Source organism: Hemicordylus capensis, chromosome 4, assembly GCF_027244095.1.
Source record: "Hemicordylus capensis ecotype Gifberg chromosome 4, rHemCap1.1.pri, whole genome shotgun sequence".
NCBI classification, from domain to species: Eukaryota; Metazoa; Chordata; class Lepidosauria; order Squamata; family Cordylidae; genus Hemicordylus; species Hemicordylus capensis.
In genome coordinates this window covers 159,739,498-159,765,110 of record NC_069660.1, presented here as the reverse complement: position 1 = coordinate 159,765,110, position 25,613 = coordinate 159,739,498, and the positions used below count along the sequence as shown (strand labels likewise).

The 25,613-nt window shown below is 43.1% G+C and overlaps 1 protein-coding gene across 2 annotated transcripts in view; it reads right to left on the bottom strand.

Annotated features, from left to right (window-relative positions):
• Positions 1-25,613, bottom strand: part of COP1 (COP1 E3 ubiquitin ligase) — a 230,370-nt gene that overhangs the window by 36,189 nt on the left and 168,568 nt on the right. For both annotated transcript variants that reach the window (XM_053247199.1, XM_053247200.1), the window contains exons 16-18: positions 19,813-19,930; positions 5,014-5,138; positions 1,132-1,292 (exon numbers count right to left, since the gene is read on the bottom strand). In XM_053247199.1, coding sequence (XP_053103174.1) covers positions 1,132-1,292; positions 5,014-5,138; positions 19,813-19,930 — 404 coding nt within the window. The remainder of the gene's footprint in view (positions 1-1,131; positions 1,293-5,013; positions 5,139-19,812; positions 19,931-25,613) is intronic.

Sequence of the window (25,613 nt, the reverse complement as noted above, 5' to 3'; positions counted from 1 at the left end):
ATGCCCAGCAAGATTCTAACAGTGCCTGTTTTTCTGTCACACTTAATAACTGTTCATTCAAAATGGCATATTTTAATGAAAAACCCTATATATATATTCCTTGAGCTAATGTTCTCTAGCAATAGATTTGGGAGGAGGGGTTGCGTGAGCTTAGAACCTCAGCCATGACACTGTATTAACTTTATTTTAAAGCATTATAAATAATTCCAATTATCCCAAATGCCACTGCCACAGAAGCTAACATGCAAAAACGTCATACTGCTGGGTCTATGCATGCATTTCTGCAGAGAAACAGAAACTGCTTTGCTGTGGCCCAGGTTCAATTTTTACTGAGATGGTAAACCTTTTCTGAGCTGTATAATTTCCTACTGATGAATGGCCAACATGATGAACCGCTCTTCCATACAAAATAAAAAATTACTTTCATACACAAAGGAAATGCCAGAGAGAAGGTCAGGTAGAACCTTTCTCCCTGACATGCTAGCATGGTTTGCTACAGAGGTGTCTTCCATCGTGCAAACTCTTATCTGCACTCTGTGCTTTCTGCTGAGTGACACAGCCCAGGCAAAGGTTTATTTTTTAAATTTATTTTTACATGTTTATCCCACTCTTCCTTCAAGAAACCCAAAGTGATATACATGGTTATGTTAACACTCACAACAATCCTGTGCAGTAGCTTAGGCTGAGAGAGAAGTGACTGGCCCAGAATCACCCAATGAGTTTCATGGTTGAATGGGAATTTGAACTCAAATCTCCTAATCCAGCACTCTAACCACTGTATCAAACTGGCTCTCGCTACCACCTTGGTAAGAACTAGGCCCATCACATATCATTTCAGTGACATCTTCATGGTATAACTGTTTTCTGCCTCTTCCATAGACACATTCCATAGATACAGAAGACCAGAGGGAAGTAGCTCAAGCCAATGTGCTATCAGGGTTTTGTTTTTACCTCAAACCTCTGTTGCTGCCTGATTCAAAGGGGGAAATTCCATCATTTATGAGACTTCAGCGACCTCTGACTGCTGTCCTGTGGCTGACTCAAAAATATGCCTGCCAAACCGACATTCGGGAAAAACTTTTTAAAAAAGAAACAGGAGGGAGGGAAAATAAGGAAGAGAACAAACTTTACCCCATCTGGCAGTGCTCTCCAGCATACAGCACTGACAAACTCATTTGTGTCATCCTCCTTCCGGTCCTTGTCTAGGACACTTTTGACAGTGTCAAATTTGAAGGTTAGCAGTGTCTTTGAGAGGCCCTTGTAGTACAAGTAGAGGGAGTTATTTTCACTTCCTACAATTAAAAAACAACAAGCAGAGAGGAGTGAAACAGATATCAAGGAATCCCTGTATATTGACATATAGTTCCTAGCCCACCCTCCAAATACCCCATCAAAAGCTAACTTTTGTTCCAGTAAAGCAATGAACTCTAAAGTAGGAGTAAAATGACCACTGTATAATATACTTATAACTTGCTACAGTCAATACTCTTCCCAGATACATAAGATTCAGGAGATATGGTGAACAGGTGCCTACAGTATAAGGTAGTTACTCTCATTGTCAATGGTTTAAACTGTGTGTGCGTGTATACACACACTTATTTAAAGCACTTTCATCCCACTCTTCAGCCATAAGGCTCCCAGTGTTATACAAAAATCAATATTAAAACAATACCAAATCAGTACAGAAGCATTATTCCCAGAATGTTACATTATTACTCCATTGTGTAGTACAAGACCTCATCTGAAATCTTTTATGGTTTGCTCTGGGCACCAGAGTTCAAGGAGGATGCTGACAGCCTGAAAAGGATTCAGAGGAAAGTTACAAAAGTGATAAAGGGTCTCTGGAAGTAGGGATGTGCACAGAACTGGCAGGGGGTGGCTCAAAGGTGGGGGGGGGCATACCTTTAAGGATGGGGGAGAATGCCCTTACCCTTCCTGCCATGTTTTCCCTGCCGGTGCTCCATTTTAAAAGTATCCGTTGGGGAGGCAGTGTACCTCCCTACCGCCCCGTGCTCTCTTTAGCCAGAAGTAACAGGAAGTACTCGGGGTGTGTGCACGTTGCACACATTGCGCCCAGTGTGTGGGCGCCGGGTACTTCAAGCTGGCCAAATAACCCTATCCAGAAGTGACATCCTATGATGTTAGATAATGACTTGAGTTACCTTTCAGCTACAGAAAAAAGCAGTAAGGGGAAGAAGTACCGACAATGTTCAAATGCTTTAGATAATTTTAGGAGAGCAGACAATTACCCATCGTATCCCTCAATGCCTCTAAATTATAGGAAGTTTGATTTAAATTAAACATGAAGAAGACTTTCATGTCTATAATAAACTGCTTGGGGGAGTTGTGGAACGTGAGAAACTTCCTGAAGGCAGGAAGGCTGGATCAATTGGATCTCTTCCAATGATATGTGTGTGTTTTTTTAATTGGTCCATAACCCAAGTGTCCTTGACAAGTCAAAGGTCATAGAAAACATATTTGCATTCAGTGGAGCAATTCTGAAGCCAGGAGCCTTAGTTATTATAGCAATAGCAATAGCAATAGCACTTACATTTATATACCACTCTATAGCCGAAGCTCTCTAAGCGGTTTACAATGATTTAGCATATTGCCCCCAACATTCTGGGTACTCATTTTACCGACCTCGGAAGGATGGAAGGCTGAGTCAACCTTGAGCCTCTGGTCAGGATCGAACTTGTAACCTTCTGGTTACAGGGCAGCAGTTTTACCACTGCGCCACCCATTATTATAACATGGAGTACAGGTCATTGTAGGATGGCTTGGACCAGGCAGTAAAACTAGACAAACAAGATTATGAGATTCTCTGATAGCAAACTTAGCTTACTCTTTTCCTCCTTCAAATCAGGATTTTGAAGGAAATACTATGTAAATATTGAAGGCTCCTGGCTTCAGAATTGGTGGCCCAAGGTGATGTATTGCCTGAGGCAAGGAGCCAAATGAAATCTGGTATTATTGCAAATATTTGAAACAGTGGTGAACAGCCCCTCAAGAGTGTATATGTGTGGTGTGCAAAGAGTCTCTGCAGCATTTAGTAATCCAGAGTTGCACTGTACAGGGAAACCTCATTATTCATGGATTATTATCCACAGATTTATATATCCTTGGTTGGGTAAGAGACACCTGACCTCGGCATATGCAGGATGGGGTGGGGTTAGGAAAAAAACATGTTGACCTTGTCACATGTTGACCTTGTCACCGCAGAGGTCATTTCCGGCCACCATTTTGTTTCTCAGAGCCAAAAAATGACTCCCATTTTAAACAAAAAACAGCTATTTGGGGGCATTCTGGGGACACAGCGCAATACAGGGAGAGCAGCAAAGCATGGTAAGGAGCTTCCCCCTGTGCTCCCCCCACCCCAATTTGGCCCCAAAACTGCATTTTTTCAAATTTTCCTGACAACTGGGAACCTAACCCACAATTCCCCATTGAAACAATGCCTCGATATTCACGGTTTCCGTATCCGCAGTACAACCGCGGAACGGAACTCCCATGAATATTGAGGTCCTCCTCTATGTGCAATTTTCACCAGTCTCTCTTCCTCCCAAAATAACTATTTATCACATCTATAAAGGTCCCTGAAGGCTGCATGACGCTAGCACAGGGGTAGGCAACCTTGGCACTCCAGCTGTTAACTAGAACTCCCATCCTCCCCGCCCAAAACAAATTGTGATGGGGGTGATGGGAAGTGCAGGCAACAACAGCTGGAGAGCCTAAAGTTGCCTACCCTTGCCCTAGCACAAACCTGCACAAATAGCACTTTTGGGGAGAGGAGAGATCAGTGAAAATATTCCCTCTGTATATTCAGTACAAATCTGGATTACTAAATGCAGCTGAAGCACTTTGCATGCAGTGCCGTTGCTCCATAAATGGGGATGTCAGGCAATCTTTTTATAATCAGTTCATTTCATATATTTATTTTAGATTACACTCAGAAACTGAAGCAGTACATGGACATAAAGAAAACCCCACCAGCAATAGTAGGACCTTTCAAAAACAACCTAAAATGACATCACTGTAAGTGTAAACTACATAAATAGAATGACAGAAACTATGTGTGTTCAACTCTGCTCCCCAAGGTTCTTCACAGAGGAGGTTGGACACTCTTGAATGTGTAGCAGTACTCTCTAGAGATGCACATTGTCCACAGCTGAAGCAAAGTTGATTTATCAATCCTTATCCCAAGACTGACCCTGGGCCTGTGCAACAACCTGTTCAACAAGCAGGGGTGGCCCTTCTATGAGGCAAGGTGAGGCAATCACCTCAGGCAGCAGATTACTGGGGCATGAGCAAGAGAGTGAGATGTCCCTCACTGCTGCCATTGGAGCAGCTCTTTGGAGCCGATCTGACCCTTGCAAGCTTTGTAACAGAGCACCTCTCTTCCTATTCATTGCAAAGCTTGCAAGAAGCAGGAGAGAAGAGGAACCTGTGGGAAACCTTCCCTCCTCCCTACCCCCATGCCACTTTCAAAGCTTAAAGAAGTTGGCTTTGAAAAGGAAATGCCCTCCCACCACCACTACACCTCGGGCCACCTGTCAGTAAGATCCACACACTATGAGAGATTAAAGTAAGGAGATCTAACAACAGGGTTGAGGATATATTTATTGAGTAGAATCCAGGCTAAATTAATCATGACAACACCATTGAAATAAATGGGACAAGTTAGTTTGCAATTACATTGGGACTTAGGCTGGATCCTGCCCATTACTATCACAGAGAAATGTGCCTCTGGTCCGTCAGAGTCAGTGTTGTCAAACATATAGCAAGCTGGACTATGACAGTCTTCATAACACCTTTAAGTCTTTTAAGGAGGGAAGTACTCAAATGTTGGGCAAAACAGGAATTGATTGTTTCCAGACATTTATATGTACTGTAAAATATCTGGGAGGAAAGAGCACCCAGGTGCTTTAATACTCATGTCAAACAGCATGAATTGGGAGTTTCTATAGCTCTGAACTTGACATTACTTTTTGCTCTACATACTATTTCACTTACCACAGGCAATATAGTCTCCATTAGATGCCAAGCCTACAAAATTCTTCTCATTGATATGACCCTTAAAGGAACGCAGACAGTGTGGCTTCCCTACATTCCAAAGCTTCAGCTGACTGTCTGTTGACCTGAGAAAAAGACAGATACAAACTGTGGTAAGTTGTAACTTGACACTGAATGTCAAAGTGCAAGAAAATCCTCCCTAGTGGGGCATAGACATTTGTGAGGATGGGCAAAAAATCACTACACACACGGCCATCAACGGGCCAGAAAGCAAAGCTCTTCATCATATAAGCTGAGTGAAATGGGAGGCTGTATTCAAACAGAACCATCCACAGTTTTAGCAAACTGTGTTTCCCTAGCATATATCCGCCAGGATTTTTAAAGCTTCTTATTGTCCCACAAGTTCATTACCTCCCCTCCCCCACATTTTTTTGGGTCCTGTTTGACCCCGAATGAGTCTTCTGATCTATCACTTTAGGGACATCTAGGCATATTGCATCAAAAAACAAAACAAAAACTAATGACAGAAATGATCACCAAGTGATCATTTGCTGTTCACAATTCCACATTTCGCAGATGGAATGATTTGCGCATGGCAACCTAGAGCTGCCAGGGATATATGCAGACTGAAATTCAATTTTCAGATTTAGGCAAATAAATGATTCACGGGACCACACTGGCTCTCAAAGACTATGACTGTTTAGAAGTTACTATTATGACCCAAATACATCCAAATCAGAGAAGAGGCTTATTTTACAACTCATTCCTTGAATCACTGCAACTACCTCTGATAGGACATAAACTTGCTAAGGCTTTTTGGTAATAGCACACAATTTGTACAGTGCTAAGCTATCAAGTAAAAGAAGGATTAGTATGCAACGGAAACTTGGGTTAAAACCATAGAGGAGCACATCCTAAGGTAAGAGGATTGAGCTATACCTTTATTCCTTGTAATCTTATGATGCTATACTACACTTGATGGTATCAGGCTGATAAGATTCCTCTTTCAACAGGATTTTATGAAATGAATGCAATTACTGTGCTCTAATTTTGCAAGTGAATTCACGAAAGTGATGAGCCCTTAGCATTTTTACTAGCCTACCTGCCGGGCAAAGAAGTAAGACAAGGTTGTATAGGTTCTCCTTATTTATTCAACTTTAATGCTGAACATATACTAAGAGAAGCTGGATTGGAAGAAGATGAGTGTGGTTTTAAAGTTGGAGGAAGAAACATCAATAACCTGTGCTATGCTGATGACACCACTCTGACAGCTGAAAAGGTGGATGTTCTGCAAGCTCTAGTAATGAAAGTCAAGGAGCACAGTGAAAAAAATGGGACGACAACTAAATGTAAAGAAGACTAAACTAATGACAACAGGTACAGCAACCAGCCTGAGAATTGATAATGAAGACACTGAAGCTTCTGTCTTTTAGGATTGACCATCAACAGTAAAGGATCCAGCAGTCATCCGCAGACTAGCACTTGGTAGGGTTGCAATGAAGGCCTTGGACAGCATATTTAGATACCATGATATGTCTATACCTACCAAGATTACAATCGTTCGGACAATGTTATCCCCTGTGACACTCTATGGATGCGAAAGCTGTACTTTGAAGATGGAAGATAGAAAAAGGATTGACGCTTCTGAACTTTGATGCTGGAGAAGACTTTTGAGGATAGCATGGATAGCCAGGAAAACAAACCAATGGATCATAGAACAAATCAATCCCAAATTTTCACTCAAGCACAAAAGACCAGGCTCAAACTATCATACTTCGAACATATTATTCGAAAACCCAGCTCCCTTGAAAAGTCCATAATGCTGGGAGAAATTGAAGGAAAGAGAAGAGGATGACCAGCAGCAAGGTAAAGGTAAAGTGTGCCATCAGTCGACTCCTGGCAACCACAGAGCCCTGTGGTTGTCTTTGGTAGAATACAGGAGAGGTTTACTAATGCCATCTCCTGCACAGTATGAGATGATGCCTTTCAGCATTTTCCTATATCGCTGCTGCCTGATATAGGTGTTTCCCATAGTCTGGGAAACAAATATCCTCACCGCGCCAAAAGGTGGATGGACTCAATTACAACAGCAATGAATGAGCCACTGAGAGACCTTAAAGGCCAAGTTGAAGAAAGATCATCCTGGAAAGAATCTACCTATGTGGTTGCTAAGAGTCGACATCGACATGATGGCACTTAATCAATAAATCAAATGAATCAACTGCCCATACATTCCTATGGGACATTTTGGTGGCCTGAAATAAGAAGCAGATGAACTCAAATGTTTAAACAGCTTTCCCCTCCTGGGTATCTGGAAACAAGTTTCACTTACCACAGCCAACCAGAAAAGTAGCTATTTAAAAGCTATTTGAAAAGCATTTTGGATTCACTGAGGTATATACATGATGAATTGATATACAAATACCACCTTAAACACACACACACACACACACACACACACACACACACACACACACACACACACCTACCTGTATATACAACAAATCATGCAAGCCCAGAAAAAAAGAAGGGAAAATAACCCTCAGGGCTTGCACATCAGAACATTCTGAAGAATTATGCCCATAAGGTTACTAAGGTTTCAGGAGTGTCTCTTGATTGGTTACTATAATTAGTTAAGTACTAATCGTTACCCCACATGGTAGATAAAAGTTTATTAAAACTTTTAATGTTTAAAGTGGATTATTAAATGCCACTATTTAATCATAGTCTGGCTAAATATGAAATCTTTGTTTAATACAAACATGTTAGTCTATATTTATATTATATTAAAACTGAATCCATTACTATTAAACAAAGTTAAACCCTGCTTTTTAAGTATAGCAAGCAAACCCTAGGCCAAAGTAACTGACTTTGATATCAAACATTATAAAAAGACACTAGATGGTGTAATATTGCTGCAAATTAAGAACATTTACTGTATGCTCTATCACAGTGGTTCTCAACTGGTGGTATGCGTACCACCATTGGCATTTGAGGGAAGAGAGCTCGTCTTGTGGTAGCAAGCATGACTTGTCCCCTTAAGTTAAGCAGGATCCGCCCTGGTTGCATACAAAAGGGAGACTAGAAGTGTGAGCGCTGTAAGATATTCCCCTGAGGGGATGGAGCCGCTCTGGGAAGAGCATCTAGGTTCCAAGTTCCTTCCCTGGCATCTCCAAGATAGGGCTGAGAGAGATTCCTGCCTGCAACTTTGGAGAAGCCACTGCCAGTCTGTGTAGACAATATTGAGCGAGATGGACCTATGGTCTGACTCAGTATATGGTAGCTTCCTATGTTCCTATCCCCAGTGGTAAGCAGGAGCTCTCTTCACTCAGCCATCCTAAGGATTGCTCACTCCTTATTCCTGCTCTCCACCTCCTCCAGAGCCCTCCTGACAGCAGTGCCACCAATCACAAGCTGTGTTGGCATGTGTGCTTCCTGTTCGCGCGGCCCCTTCAGGCGTTAAAAGGCTGGCGCTGCATTTGCAGCACAGCCAAGAGCGGATCTTCCCCTTCCCTGCGAAAGCAGCGCCAGCCTTAGCTTAGCTCCCGAAGGGTAGTTAAACTCCAACTCCCGAATGGAGCCTCAAGGCTCCGTTCAGGAGCCAGACCACGGCCCCCATGTCTGATGTCAGATGCGGGGGCGTGGCTAGCCCCTGCGTCTGATGTCAGATGCAGGGGCGGGGTCAGCGGGGCCGACACTGCAGCTGCACACAGGCCACCGGGGGTCAGGCTACGCCACTGCCACTGCTGCTCCTCTTTCTCTGGGTCCCTCCTTTGCTGCCTGCCCTCTGACACTGCTGCTTCTCTTCCTTCCTCCTTTGCTTATACCTCCTTTCCTGACCACTGCTGCTGCTGCTCCTCGTCCCCTGCATCCTCTATGAGTCTCATCTCCTCTCCTCATCTTTTGTTGGAAAAGCGCTATGTAAATATTCATAGTGATAGTCTTTTGTTTAGTAAATTCCTCATTATGAGCACATCATTTGTTTAGTATGGGAATTGTAAGGTCCCCTCATTGGCTGTGTTTGAGAGATATCTGAAGACTTCCATTTTCATAGAGACCTCATCTCTGAGATAAGGTTTTATTGTGCTGGTAACCTGTAATCAACCCCACCCACCTGACCAAGTATCATTATATATATAAACCTGCTCGTTTTATGGAATTATTATTTTTGTTTGTGTTTTAAAGTCATAGCAATAACATTAATCCCAACAATACTACTGCAATTTTTGGTGTCCTTAAAACTTACTGTAAATGATAAATATAGTGACAGAAAAACTGTAAACATATGTATGTCCATAGCAGAAAGAGTGAGCTTTTTGTTTCTATTATCAGGCATTGAAGTGAGTGGTGAACTGCCGCGCTGCCACTTGCTCACAAGGAATCAGCACTGCTCCCTCCTGCCTTGCAGGAGGAGGGAGGAGCTCAAGCCAGCCAGGAAGAGGGGAGGAAAGGAAGGCAGCAGGATGGTCTGCGTTGCCTTTTGTTGTGCTGCTGCTGAAGACAAAATGAAGTCAAAAACAAACAGCCATTACAGTGTAGGGCAAGCGGCAGAGATAGCACAGCTTCTAAAATTAATGGAGCAGAGGGCTAGACTGTTGTGTGAGGCCATGCAGCCGCACACCTTAGAGGGAACAGTGGACCCAAGTTCTTTGATAGTGATTGGTGGGATGTAAGATACGAAAGGTTGAGAACCACTCTCTATCAAAGGAACATGGATAGTTACTTTTCATTTCAGACACATACTATCAGCCCTTGCTTCTGGAGAGTGCTAGACATATGTATTCCAATTCTACACATGTCTGTTCAGAAGTCCCACTGTATCAAGGGGGAGGACTGCAATCTTACACTCATGTAAGTACAGTAAAGTGTGCCGTCAAGTCGATTTTGACTTCTGCCCCCACAGAGCCCTGTGGTTTTCTTTGGTAGAATACAGGAGGGGTTTACCATTGCCTCATTCTGTGCAGTATGAGATGATGCCTTTCAGCATCTTCCTATATTGCTGCTGCCCAATCTAGTACCAGTGGGGATTTGAACCGGCAACCTTCTGCTTGTTAGTCAAGCATTTCCCTGCTGCGCCATTAGGTTGCTCATTGTATCTGAGATTAAGTTCCAATGAACAACTCCTGATCAGCCCTACCCAGCCGCAGCACAGTATCCCTCCAATGGCTGTTGTTGGTGTCTATCTTATGTTTCTTTTTAGATTTGTGAGCCCTTTGGGGGACAGGGAACCATACTAAAATGTATTTGTTTTTCTACGTAAACTGATTTGAAAACCTTTGTTGAAAAGTGGTATATACTGGTGGTGGTGATGGTGGTAGTAGTAGTAGTAGTAATAGTAGTAGTAGTAGTAGTAGTAGTAGTAGACGACGAAGATGGAGATAACCAAGATGACACACATTGGATTGTACCGTCAGTTTTCAAATAAGTTATTCTGCTTATTGTCCTTATATGTAATACAACAGCTTGGGCCTTCTTCGTTATGAACCAGCCACCTATTAAGATCTTCAGGGGAGGTTCATCTGAGGTTGCTGCTGGCTTTTCTGGTAGCAACTCAAAAGTAAAGCCTTCTCTGTAGTTGCCCCAGGGCTGTGGAATGCACTTCCTGCTGAGATTAGAGCTGCTCCATCCCTGTTGGCTTTTAGGAAACAACTAAAGACATATCTCTTCGGCCAATTTTTTTAGTAGTTTTAATGGGTATTTTAATTTGATTTTTTATGTTTTAATTGTTACAATTTCTTGGTCTTATTGCTGTAAACTGCCTAGAGACTTTGGTAGTGGGCAATATACAAATATGTTAAGTAAATAAATATAGTCATCCATTAATTTCACAACTGCAGATCTTGTTTCTAAGCAGATAAAACCATTGGGCAAAAGACATGTGGGCTGTATGACAAAACGTTTTGCTCCTAGGTTATATAAAAGCTCTATACAGTTGCAAACAAATAAGAACGGAATGTTATAGCAACTAATTAGTATACATGCTTGTTTTGGAAACAAATTACAAAATGGGAAAGTTGATTTAAATCAATGACCTTTTAATTATTTTTCTTAGCGATTTAAAATCATGTTCCATGGTGGAAGAACACACTAATTCAGAATGTGTAACTTTTGGGAGATTTTACTAGTGGATGCTGTGGTTAACCCCACATCCAAGGGTGAGAAATCACCAATTCAATTTACCAATACTATATCCCCTAATGCTCAGCTGTCAGAACTCTATGATTGCTTCTGCACTTGTGCTGCTAGTCAACTAATCAGAAAGGTCTATATATAAGCATTTAACCTCAATGCTTGTGTGTCAAGCAATCTAGAATCTCATTTGCTACAACTTTAAAAAAAAACAACCTTCACAAAAGAAGCCCTAAAAGCTATTCTTTTAACAATAGTTTTAGATCTACCGAGTTCATAACCAACCTCTGATCAAAACCTAATTGTTTGTAGCGTGACAAAGCAAAACAAAATGATGAGAGCGGACATATTTATTTTAACATTTTTATATCCCACCTTTTTTATCAAGGAAATCATAAAAATATCACAAAGCAGCTAGAATAAACACACAATCTGCAACCAAACTAGTCAAAGTTTCCACAACCAGACATCATTATCCCCATCCAGGCATCATCTCCACAAAGACAAAACAAAAAAATCCAGGTTTTAACATAGAGACTGAAGCAGTATAGTGTGGGGGAGAACCAGGACTGTGTGAGAACATTCCACTGAATCAGCATCGCCATCAAAAAGGCCATGTTGCTGGTGGGTGCTTGCAGTACATCAGAGAGCACAAGCAACTGGAGAAAGGTTTCAGATGATAACTACAACATACAGGAACGGACATATGGGTGAAGGTGGTCCTTATGAAATCCAGGTCCCAAACTATTTAGGGTTTTAAAGATCATAACTAGTATCTTTTGTGTCTGGATATAAACTGATAACCAAAGCAAAGTGCTTTGGGCTGATGAGCTCCCAATGAGTAGTAAGTCAGCTGAGGTTGATAAAGGTGCTCTTTCACGGAGGACACTGGCGCTTCCAGGAGAAAACCCAAACTGAAGAGCATACAAACTGCAAATCTAATCTTTCAAGGGAAAGTAAGAGTAAGTATGTTAGACGAGGATTGATGAGACCTCAGTTCAAATCCTAATTCAGTAATGAAGGTCACACTCTCTCTCAGCTTCCCAAGATTGTTGTAAGGATAAAGGGGAGTAACACATGTACGGTACTCTGAGCTCCTAAGAGAAAGAACAGGATATAAATCTTAATAATAATAATAATAATAATAATAATAATAATAATAATAATAATTTGTATCCCCCAGTGAGGCACTACCTTGGCGTGGTTGTGGGGCTTGCGTGCTCTGAGGAAGGTGAGAGCTATGCCAGAGGTCCAACCATACTAGACAGGTCTCACCAGAGGAGCCAGACAAAGAGTGCCTCTCCCATCAACAATATGGTGAGACGTAACTTTAACAAATCTATACTGGATCGGTCGTCGTGCGGGTCAACAAGGACCGCGCCAGGTGTTGGAGTCCCTGGACATCTGGTGGAAAGTGGGCAACAGGACTCAGGATCTTCAGTTGAGCAACCAGAGCTGAAGACAGCAAAGTTAATGGAAGAAACGTCGCTTAACAGAAAAAAAAAAACAAAAAATGCCAACAAGGAAATAATGATCTGCTATTACAAGTCTAGTCCAACTAGAAGAGGTTATTTAAAAAGAATGTAGCAAATTTGGAAAGAGAAGCAACCAGATACAGAAATAACAGAACAAAGGCTAGCAGACCAGAGAAGATAAATAATAAGAAATAAAGTATTCACAGGAGTTGAGCTGGAAGAATTGCAAAGAGCAACACAGGCTCAAGACATGGAAGAAGCCAACCATGGAAGAAGCCAACCACCAACTGAAGCAGTTGCTCAGGCCCAGGTAGAGGAGGTGTTGGAAATCGAGGATGCCACTGTTGCTGAACTGTTTCAAAATCAAAACCAGGCAACCTCCCCTTTGCCTTCACCTCAAAAACCCAAATGCCGTTTAACAGAAAAGCAACCAGAACTAAAGCAAAAAATAACTGAGCACATGAACCAAACAACCACCAGGGTTCGACTTCCCGCTCTAAAAACAGTTGCCAAAAAACAACTTGCTCAGGTATTAAAAGCTGTCAATGCTGCACTTGCAGAAATAACAACCAATAATTTGCAAGAAACAAACCAACTAATGTACAGTGCAGCAACAATAACAACACAAGAGCTCGGATATAAGATCAATGGACCTGTAAAAAAAGAAAGTAGTGCATCACCTAAATGGAAGATTAGGTTAGAAAATAAAATCTCCAGGCTTAGATCAGATGCTAGTAAACTGAAAGATATGAAAGACAAGAAGCTGAAGAATGAAAACACCACACAGTATCTGATCCAAAAATACCACCTAGAATCAAGGAAAATTAGAGAAGTCCTGGAAATAATAAAGCAGCAAATAACAGCAGTGTCAAAGAAGATTAGCAGATATGAAGCCAGAACTACACAACACAGGCAGAACCTCCAATTCCAGTCGAATCAGAGACGTTTCTACCAAAGCATAGAAGGAGAAACTACAAGAAACCTAGAAACACCACATAAAGAAGAAACAGTGCAATTCTGGGGGAAATTATGGGACAATCCAATAGATTATAATAAAAAAGCAGGCTGGATGAAAGAGGTTGAAAAATGTAACCAACAAATGCAAGATCTAATGATAACACCAGAATTAATAAGTGAAAGAGCAAAGAAAATTAAAAATTGGACTGCTCCAGGCGACGATGAACTGCATGGCTTTTGGCTTAAACACCTAACAAGCCTTCATAAACAACTATCAAAACAGTTCAATCACATTTTGCAAAGAGGTGATATTGAACAATGGCTAACAACTGGGAAAACTCATCTCATCATGAAAGACCCAGCCAAAGGTGCAGTTCCAAGTAATTATAGACCAATAACCTGTCTGCCAACCATGTTCAAATTATTAACTGGAATAATAGCAGATGAAGTCATGTAACTTCATAATTCATAATCGGCCGAATGCCACCATCCCTTTTGGGGATCAAGAAATGCTGGGAGTAGAAGACCTCTCATCTGTACACCCATTGCACTGGAGAAATAGCCCCCTTGGCTCAGAGCTCCTTCACTTCTTCCAACAATGTCTGGGAGGATTGTGTCAACCTCATCCCTGTAAACTTCGGGGTTGTTCTGAACTCTATTGTGTAACCCGAGGATATGATCATCAGGAACCAGCGGCCCAATGTTATGTTGTTCCACGTAGGGGCATGGCGTGCCAATCTGATGTGTGTTCTTGGCAGAGAAGCAGAGTGTTTGAGAGAGATGTCCCTCGCGTGCCAAGATGTTATGGCCCCTGATGGCAGAAAAGAATAAAGATCCCAGTGAAGCAATGGGTGGTCTTGAGCAGGTGCATCTGAGGCTCAGGTTGTTTAGCATGCTGGCCTTGAGACTGTTTCTCCTTGCCCTGGTAAGGGTACTTGTAGGGCTGATATTGCCTCCTAAAATCATGCCATTCTTGATGTTTGCATGTGTCTTTTGTCTGGAATATCGCAGGTATTTGGAACCATAGGAAGAGGCTGGTGTAGAGGTAAAAGTCTTGGCTGTGAATTTAGACTTTTTCATCTGCTCCATTGTGGAGTCTCTGGTTTCACTGAATAAATCTTTTCCGTCAAAAGGTAAGCCCTCTATTTTCCCCTTCATGTCCCCATGCAGATTAGTGGAGCAGAGCCACACATGTCGATATAAGGAGATTGCTGCTGTTAATGAATGAGATTCCAATTTGGCCAAATGTTTGGCTGTACTCAACTGCTGCCTGGTAAGCAATGCTGACTTATCCAGGGTTTCTTGAAACTTTTTCTTGAATTCCTCAGTGGGGAGAACATCAATGGAATTATGTAAAACCTCCCACAGCCCACATGTATACTTCGTTGTACAGGCTAAATAATTTGCGATCATGACCCACAGACAAGAGATGGAATAAGTTTTCCTTCCTAGGACGCCTAATTTCCTCCCCTCTTTATCTGCCGGGGTCATGTGTGTGTATCCAAATTTTGAACTAGAAGACATGGCAGTCAATTACTAACATATTCGGTGCTGGATGTTTCAGGAGATAGTCATTGTCTTTAGGCTGTACCCTGTACAGGCTTTCTAGTCCTTTAGAAGTGGGGGTGGCCTTGTGGATCACCTCCCCAAAACATTGAGCTGTTCTCGTGACAACCAGGAGCACAGGAAGGGCAACAGGTTGAATAGCCTCTGGCCTGACCATAAAATTGTACAGGGGGTCATTGATGGTAGTCATTTTTGACTATTTATTTATTTATTTATTGTTAAATTTATATACTGCCTTTCATTAAAGCAATCCCAAGGCGGTTTACAGCAAAAATTTAAACACAAGATGGTAAAAAAGACAATTAAAATATTAAGTGGGGGAAAAATATTAAACAAATCTGATTAAAAATTGACTATAGGTTAAGACCCAGTGCTTTTGCCATATCACACACATGCCAATGGAACGCTTTCATCTCCTCATTAAGGGAGATGCGTGTAGATGGGGCCACATCAACAGGAGGGGCCACTATATTATCTGGGACATCAGGGTCAGACTCAAAATCTGAAGATCCATGGTGATCTGACATAGATAGAGAGGCAGAAACCAGTGTGAATGTCTGCATCTCAGTAGTTTGTGGAATCGGTGCTTGAGTGCCGATATGCACACTGTCACATACAGTTTGTGTGGCTGAATCTTGGAGGAGTACATCCAAAGTTGTTTGTGTAGCCTTTGAAGAAGTCATGGGTATTGGTTTTGATGGTACTGTCCAAATGCAATCCTGAGACTGGCCCCAAGACCGATTTTCTTGGAAACTGTAAGGTAATCCAGGGGATATTATTCCCCACGATGCCGAAGCGAGGGCATCCCCCACCAGAGATGAGTGAACAAAGCCGCAGGTATGTCATGGTGAAGTTGCCAAGAGAGCAGCTGTTAGCGGGACCAGTTATTGAGTGACCCTTTCCTTTGGTGTCTCTGTCGTTGATGTCTGCGGGAAGCCCTTGAAAGTTGATGCCAAGGGGGTGCTCAAACGAGAGTCTAAGACAGTGATTCTCAAACTTGGGTCCTCAGGTGTTATTGGACTTCAACTCCCATAATCCCCAACCAAAGGCCACTGAGGCTGGGGATTATGGGAGTTGAAGTCCAATATCACCTGAGGACCCAAGTTTGAGAATCACTGGTCTAAGAAGACAGCAAAGTATGAGCCAATGTTGTATCTAGAGCCACCTCCCTATCTTTCTCTTCAATATCGAAGGTCGGTATGTCGGTATGACACCAAGGGGTCACCAGCTTCGACGCCGACAACACAAGCATATTCAGGGTCAAAACAGGAGGTCGAGCTACCAGCATTGAAGGGGCATGAGTTGACATTGACAACACATCTCAATATTGATCCGTAGGTGTTTGTGTCAATAGCGAAGGAACCTCTCAATGTTGAGCTTCTGGTGTTGATGCTGGCAGAGAATCTATCGGTGTTGGTGCTGGTGATAGAGATTGAGTCCTAGAGATTGAGGTGTCGACACATGTTCGAAACTGACAGACTCAGCAGTTGCTGGATCTGATCCCTTCGAAGTTGAAGACCCAAAGGAGACAGTGTCCTTTTTTGGTGAGGTCCACTGTCTTGGACTTTTTTGATCTATAGGAGAGCTGAGGATCCTCCGATCCCAAATGTCTTTTAGTTTACAATCCCTCCAGTGTTGAAAGCATTAACTTCAACAAAGGTTTGGGAATTCGGTACGAAGCTAATGCACTCAGGGTCGAAGGCTGTTTCGTAGGTTTCTGGGTCAGTGTAGATGTCTTTGCAGCCAATGTAGAAGCTGAAGGGCGGGGTTCTCCTGACGCAGAGGGACTCAGCACTTTGTCGTAAATGGTGGTGTGAAGCCGCAAAGCCCAGTTTTCTCTTGTTTGTTTTGAGACGGACAGGCAAATCTTGCAGGAAGGGACGTCGTGTTTTTCTCCAAAACAGATTAAACCCAAGTCGTGCAGGTCCTTCGATGGGAGCTTGGCATTACAGCCAGTGCAACTTTTGAAGGTCAATTTCTCCTCAGTAATCTCCGTGTGATCCAAATAATCGTCAAAGTCCGTTCTAAATAGTCCAATTAGTGCCAGCAAATTCCAGAAGCCACTCCAATATACAGATAACACCAGAGCAGTCGTAAAAAAAATCCCATTCCTAGTCAAAGCCAATAATCAGTCAATCTGGTTTTTTATGTTTAACTAAAATTCAGAGGAAGAACTGGTCTGATGAGGAGCGACAGCCTGAGGACTGCACACAACGGTGGTCAGAAAAGAACTGAAGAACGTGGAGCCCAGCCCACCTTTAAATAGCATGCTGAAGGTGGGGCTTGGTTGCCTCAACAAGCTGCAGAGTGTTACCGAGTGAGTCCTGTGCAGGCGCATTTCCTATTCTTATGGATCTTGATGGATCTCGATCCAGATCTTAAGGTCCTCAGACAGCTATTGGTTTTGTGTCTGAAAGAAAGTCTTGTGGCAACAAACCCAGAGATGTGTGCTCTGAGTTAGGGGGATGCAGTTCTTCATTGTCTGAATCCCCAGCATCACTCGATCCCGAGTGGGTGGGTTCCTCAGGGGCTTCTTCTTTCTGAGTGGATAGTATCATCTCCTCCCCCAGTACCGACAGTGTAATGGGTTTGGTACTGGTAGCACAGCGGGGAAATGACTTGCTTAGCAAGCATGAGGTTGCCAGTTCGAATTCCCGCTGGTATATTTTCCAGACTATGCGAAACACCTATATTGGGCAGCAGTGATAGGAAGATGCTGAAAGGCATCATCTCATACTGCGCAGGAGGAGGCAAAGGTAAACCTCTCCTGTATTCTACCAAAGAAAACCACAAAGCTCTGTGGTCACCAGGAATCAACACCATCTCGACGGCACACCTTACCCTTACTGGTAGATACACTCAATGTTGCTGGTACCAAAGGCTTCCCCGCCAGCTTGCAGATGGAGGCTGCAGTTGTTCGGAGGTCCAGACACTGCTGGGGGTGACATATAGTGTGCTGAGGGTTGGGAGCACAGTCCCAAGATCTAGAACAAGATCTTGACCGACTTGAACAACTGCGGTGATAATTTCCACATCAATCAATCAATCATATTTTTATACCGCCTGATATGTACATCTCTAGGCAGTGTACATTTATCCACACACACCCAGTTGTACCATTCACATCAGCACCAAAGCATCTTCTCGGTACCAATCAGAACCTAAGCTCCACTGGTGATGTTTGTAATCTTGGTGGCAATAGGCATAATCAAGTCAGTCCTGATTTGAGCAGCGAACAAGCTCTCCTCTTCCACCTAAATAGAGTCTCTGGGAGAGCTTCCCTATGTCTGTCAATGTAGCAGTAAGCGTAGCAATCCCAGTCCCCTGTGCGATGTCTGTTGTAGGAACCTTCTCAATCTGGACGGAGGTCCAAAACCGAGGCGGTGTTAACTTACATGGTTGGACTGGTGGAGGAGTTACGTCCCTATCATCTGGTAGGTACGTCCCTATCATCATTGGGTTTCGATAGTGGATATTGGGTCTTGATGGGTTGTTCCTGGTCCGGCAAGTGAGACCAGGAAGGTCTGTACTTCAGGGATGTTGGAGTCTCCAACCAATCATGTGGTGGCAGAGCAGCCAGCTTCGACAGTGCTGGTTTCGAAGTCCTTGGGCTCAATGTGTTGAGCACCGCTGGGGGAGTTTCAAGACCCTTCTGTGGCTTCTTTTTTTGGTGCAGGGGCAGCATCTGCTTCAGTCACAGGTGCTGGTTTCTTCTTTGGGATCCATGGGAGATGACAACCAGTGGGTAGAGAAGACTGTGCAATAGGATTTTTCCTTCTCTTCAGCACCAACATAGGGTTCTTTCGTGTGGCCGGAGCAGAGGTTGTCAGTGTCAAGGGCATAGCCACAGACCCCAATGGCACTGAGGTAGATTGTGTGGGCACCGAAAAGTCAACGGTGCGCTGGGTGTTGACAACACTACAGCTTTAGGTACCGAAGACATTGGTACCGAGAGTGGATGGAGCGAATACAGAGTCAAAGTTTCTTGTCCCCCCAGAAGACTCATGGGGTATGGACTGAGCCACCAACTTACATTAAAACCTGGAAGTTATCAACTTTATTTAAAAAATTCTAGTACATAAGGTTGGGAGAATGTGGACATTCCTGAGTTCTTCACCCTGAGTTCCTTGATGTGTAGACCCCATAAGAATCTGCTCTCCAAAAGCAGCAAACTTGTAGCTATATGTTCTCATTGAGGGCACCCCTGCAGTCCTTGGAATATTTGCTAGTAAAAATAATCTAGCCTTGAAGCAGGATGTTATATAATAATACTTAATTTCTATCCTATGATCCACTTCACAGCTGCCCAGAGAAAAATACAAATTTAAGCCTTCACAGAACCAACCATTTGTGTCAGCGTGTTCTCAGCTACTCCTTCCAAAGGGATTACAGAATAGGAGTTTTACAAATTTAAAACAAATGTCCATTGTACCTACATTTTTCTTTGACTCTTTTGCGCTAATGAAAGATCGTGGAGCCAAGAGAGGTGAGAAACAGTTTTCTATTTTTGTTCCAACAAGAGCATAGCAATCTGTTGAGCAGGATGACAGTTCACACAGACACATGGCACGTGCATACACTCCCACCCACAAACCATATATAAACCAAGCTTTTGAAATTTGCTAAGAAGAATCAGTGAGCAAAGAAGCTTTTTACAACAGAAAGTACTTACGCAGAAACTATTTCCTCCCCACTAACGAACTTTGCATATGAAACAGCCTTGCGATGTCCTTTGAAGACCATGATTGGCTGCTTAGTGTTCCGAAGATCATAGTAGTGAACACAGTGATCTAAGGAAAGGTATGGGAAAGAAAGAAAAATGGAATCAGTATATGGAAAAAAAAATTATAGAAAGTAATAACCTCAGACCATTCAGCTATTCACTTACCAACACCTTAATACAAACAGAGATGGAATATAATGTTCCAGATTAAACAATGCAAACCTGTGCATATTTACTCAGAACAAAGTCCCACTATGTTTAATCAGGCTGATTCCTAGGTAAATGTGCATAGGACTGTAGCCCAAGTCTGATTTTGTTCCTGTCATAGGGCGGGATCCAGAATAAGTTCGTCATGTTTAAAGACCTCTGAAATAAGTGAGAGCGGATTAACTCAAATTCCACTAATATTAATAGGATTTAATCATGTCTACCTTAGTCTGGATCCTGCCCATAGTAAGAGATGAAAATCCCACCTAGTCCTTAATTTGGAATCAAGGATAATATTTTTGTGGGACCTTAACCCTAAATTTACTCTAGCCATCAAGAAATCTATCTGCTTGATGACATTTCTGGTTTTTCCTTCCTAATTAGAAGAAATGCATATTTCAGCTAATGAAAGAAATCGGCTCAAAAGATAGCTTCCTTTAACAACTATTTCAATAAATACTCTGAAAGTGTTACCACTACATAACAGCCTTCAGAATTACCAGTAAGTTATAGTTTCTCATAAAATGAAAAACCAAGAATTAGACAAGCAAATCCACAGCACAAGAGTTACCAGAAGCCTATCTTCCTACACTTTTGTGTTTCAATGTTAATGTTCATTACAATGTTCTATAGAGAAGGAAAATGCTGAATGTAAACAGGAAAAGCTTTTCATTCATGTGAGAGATCTCTGTGTATCACAAACAAAAGCAAGTCTTCCTCCTCTTATTTTCCTGATCACATATCTGTGGACAAAAAGAATAACCTACCGCTTGGAGAAACTAAATGTTATATTGGGGACTGTTTAGCTGATACAAATGCAAAGGTTTCCTGATCTCTTTAGCAAGATTTAAATTAGGAGATAGTTTAACTCCTGCTAACTGAGCAGAGAGGAACCCTTTAAAGTGGTTATTCTCTCATATAGTATTTGGCAGGGGGAGAGCAACTGCTCCTATCCAACTAGAACACAGTTTTCTTCTAGTGATTGTTTCTAGTGTCTACCTTATATTACTTTTTAGGGAACCATCTTATTTATTATTAATTTTTGTATGTAATCCACTTTGAGCGCAAGGGATGTGCACGGAACTGTTCAGCGCTCCATTCTAGGAGCGCTGAACTGGTTCCATCAACTGGCATCTGAGCTGGTTTGGAGAATGGGGGTGTTCTTTAAGGGGCAGGGGAGGTGCTGCCTACCTGCCAGGCCCCGCCACTCCCCCCTCCGCTGGCACTCTCACAAAAAGCAAGCGTGCAGGGTTGCAGCATGGCCCCCTGCAGCCCCAGTCAGTGTCACCATGCAAATGGCTGGTGCATGTGCATGCATGCCATGCACACACACGGCCATTTGCATGGTGATGCTGACAAGGCTGCAGGGAGGCATGCTGCAGCCCTGCACACCCGTTTTTTGCAAGAATGCCGGTGGGGAGAATGCAGCGAGGAGGGGGTTGGCAAGTAGGCAGTGCCTCCCCTGCCCCTTGAGAACCCCTCCCATCCTCTCAGGAGTGCACAGAAGGCAGGATGCCTTCCTGTCTTAAAGAGACAATTATTGGACCTCTTCTGAAGAAGCCTGCACTGGATCCCTCAGAGTTAAGCAACTACAGGCTTGTCTCCAACCTTTCATTGTTGGGCAAGGTAATTGAGAGGGAGGTGGCCTCCCAGCTCCAGGAGAGCATTAGAGAAAACTGATTATCTATACCCATTTCTAGCTGGCTTTCAGGTGAGCTATGGGGTAGAGACTGCCTTGGTTGGCCTGATGGATGATCTCCCATGAACAGAGATGACTCTGTTGGTCCTTTTGGATCTCTTGGTGGCTTTCAATACTATCACCCATAGTATCCTTCTGAACTGTCTGAGAGGGTTTGAACTGCTTGGCAGTGCTTCTACTACCACCTCTTGGGCAGATTACTGATGGTGTCGCTTGGAGACTCTTGTTCTTCAAAACATGAACTTTTATATGGTGTTCCCCCGGGCTCCATACTGTCTCCAATGATCTTTAATATCTACATGAAGCTGCTGGGAGAGAGCATCAGGGGATGTGGTACAGGGGGCGTTAAGAGTATGCTGATGACACCCAAATCTATTTCTCCATGTCAACATCAGGAGAAGGCATAACCTCCCTAAATGCCCGCCTGGAGGCAGTGATGGGCTGGATGAGAGATAACAGACAGACTGAATCCAAATAATACAGAGGGACTTATTGTGTGAGGTTGGAACTCAGGAGACAATTTTGATCTGCCAGTTCTGGATGGGGTCACACTTCCCTAGAAGAAACAGGTCTAGGAATGCTTTTGGACCCAAACCTCTCCCTGGTGTCTCAGATTGAGGCAGTGGCCAGAGGTGCTTTCTATCAGCTATGGTTGATATGTCAGCTGTGTTCATTTCATGAGATAAATAACCTCAGAATAGTAGTACATATGCTGGTAACCTCCAGACTTGACTAATGCAATGCGCTCTATGTGGGGCTGTATAGAGATGGGAAGGTTTTAAGCAAGGACTAGGCCTCACTTAGAGCAACTACTGAGAGATTGGGTCTTTCCTAAAAAGGGGGAAAATCTGAGCAAATCAAAACAGAAGGACCAATCCAGAAGACTAGACGGGAACTACACTCACAGCCACTAGCAAAGGAGAAAACTTTGTTCTATTTGGTTTTTCTGTCCCAAGAGTTGCCTGGAGGAAGCAGTTGGGTGAGAAACTGCAGCAGAAATGGGAGGCTGGAGGCAGCAGGAAGATCCTTGCCTGTGAGTAATAAGATGGGGGCCAGTTCAGTTAGATGCATGAGGAAAATTATCTTCCCTTATTGTATTGCTTGAATCTGAGTTACCCAGATAATGAAAACTCTCTCTCTTACAATCTGCTTTATGAATACTCTTGCTTTTCTTTTAATCTAATAATAATCCCTTGTTGATAAGCTGTGCTGCTCTTCATTTTGGGTCTGCCTTAGTCACATGCCTTTGGAGAACTGCTCAGCCCTTCTAGGGAGATTATTGCCACTTTACTCTCCAGAAATCTTATATGGAGAGTGGGTTTCCCCACATCAAAATGAAGCCGGTGGTGGCAGCCTATCATGAATCCCTCATAATCAAGGATTCACCCCAGTGAACTTCCCCTTCCTCCACTGACTCTAGTTGGAGCTATGAAAGACTATTGTACACAGTCTGGAAACTGCAGTTGGTACAGAATGCAGGCAGCCAGGTCGATCTCCGGGTCATTTTGAAGAGACCATATTATCCCTATATTAAAGGAACTACACTGGCTATCAAGAAGTTTCCAGGCAAAATACAAGGTGCTGGTTATAACCTATAAAGCCCTAAACAGCTTAGGCCCAGGGTATTCAAGAGAACTTCTTCACTATGAGACCTACCACCCATTGAGATAATCCGGAGAGATTCGTCTGTAGTTGCCACCAGCTTGTCTGGTGGCTACACAGGGACAGGACTTCTCTGATGCCACCCTGAGATTCTGGAATAAGCTCCCTGCTGAAATAAGAGCATCCCCATCTCTTGAAAACTTTTGAAAAAGTCTTTAGAGACACATTTATTCACCCAGCTTTTTCACTAGACTTGTGGTTTTAAATTGTTTTAAGGTTTTAATTTCTTATTTAATTTGTTTTATGTTGCTGTAAACTGCTCAGAGAGGGAAGTTTAGGGTGGTGTACAAATATAATAAGTTAAATAAAGATGCCAAACTCTGGTTTTGCTGCAACAGACTAAACATGGCTATTCCTCTGGAAAAACATTTTGTTAGTAGTTTTTTTAGTGCAACGTAATAATTGGTTAGATGAAGTCGTCTTTTTTAGCTACAGAGCAAATATCTGCACAGAAGATATATTTGGCATACTACTAATTTATATTAAGGTATCAATCTACAACAAAGAATGAAAAGGGAAGAGCACAGATAAGCAACTGGATTGCTGTGGACAGAGAAAATGTGTAGTGGGGCAGAAGCATTTGTTTGCAGCTTTAAATTCTCCTTCCAATTTTTGCAATAAACAACATCAAGCCTGATGGCATATGGCCCCAGCACAGCATGCCTGCTTGGGTAGCCTATGCGATCAATCAGTTCTGTTCTGATCACTATGAGTCCAGGGAACTGTATAGCCACTGAGTTCTAAAATTAGCCACTTAATTATTAATTGATTAGTTCTGTAGCTAGCATCTCTGCCCAACTGAGGTTTTTTTGTTTATTAATCCAAAGTCATATTTTTAAATAGATACGTCAAGTCTAATACTTATCACATTCATTAATGCCCGAACAGGTGGCCATGTTTCCTAATTAAAGAGACTCTTTCTCTCTCTGGCCATATGGACCTTGCACTGAACAAGATAGAAGCGCTACCTACTAATGAAGCCAAGATCTTAAAGCAGCATAAGTGAGAGGAATAAAAATTCCAGATACCCCAGCAGAAGCCTCTCAAATTGATTTATGATGGACTGAAATTGCTCACAACCGGCATTGCTTCTGGCATTCTTATCTATCTTGGATTGTATATTCAAAGTGCTCTAAAACATTCTGACAATTGTAGTAATAATTAGCACAAGGACCAGACCAGGAAAACAGTGATAGCTTTGCCAATCTCTCTCAATTCTATCCCATTAGTCTCCCTTCTACACCAGCAAGGCACATCAACTCACTCAGCCCTGACTTGCAATAGTTTCCTAATACCTCAAATCCAAGACCCATAGGCAACAAATACTTTACCATCAAATACTTCAGGGAGAAAGCCAATATGATACTTTGAAAGGCAGGAAGAGACATATTTTGAGCTCTCCCAATCCTCTGTTTTGCAAAAATGTGTAACATCTGTTCATCACAATTTCAACACAATAGTTATGTACTTTAGGAAACTATAGGTTTATTGAACCAAAGATTATCTACAGACTTGACTTGGGGAGGGGTGTCTTTTTCTTCTCATTACTAGTGCTGAAGGAACAAGACTGATTCACGTTGCCCATTGTTTCAAAGCTGAAATCTTCAGTGGTCTGGCCATTCACCTTCTTCTAGTCATGTGCACGGACCGGTTCGGAGGCCATTCTAAAGGCCTCCAGACCGGTCCGGACACGGGGTGGTTTTGGTTCGGGAGGATGGGGTGGGGGGTTCCAACAAGAAATGGGGGGGGGGGGCGTTACTCACCCCGGAGACAACCACACCGTAATTCACTGAGCAATCGGGCGGCAGGATATCTCCCTGCCGCCCGCTTCATTCCCCGCTCGGCGGCTCCATCCTCATGTACTCTAAAGAATCCTCCTCCTTAAGCATTTAGACCCTTCAAAGCCCCGCTGGCGCTCGGCTGGCGGGCGCTCGGCTGGCGGCCGCCCCAAGAGGACCCCTGCTGCCCCCAAGAGGACCCCTGCCACCCCCATCCTTAAGAAATAACCTCCCATTGCAAGGGGACGGCAGGAGAGCTGCCTGCCGTCCCCTTCCGCTTTGCCGGTCTGGCTGCAAAGGGCTTTGCAGCCAGACCGGCAAAGCGGAAGGGGACGGCAGGCAGCTCTCCTGCCGTCCCCTTGCAATGGGAGGTTATTTCTTAAGGATGGGGGTGGCAGGGGTCC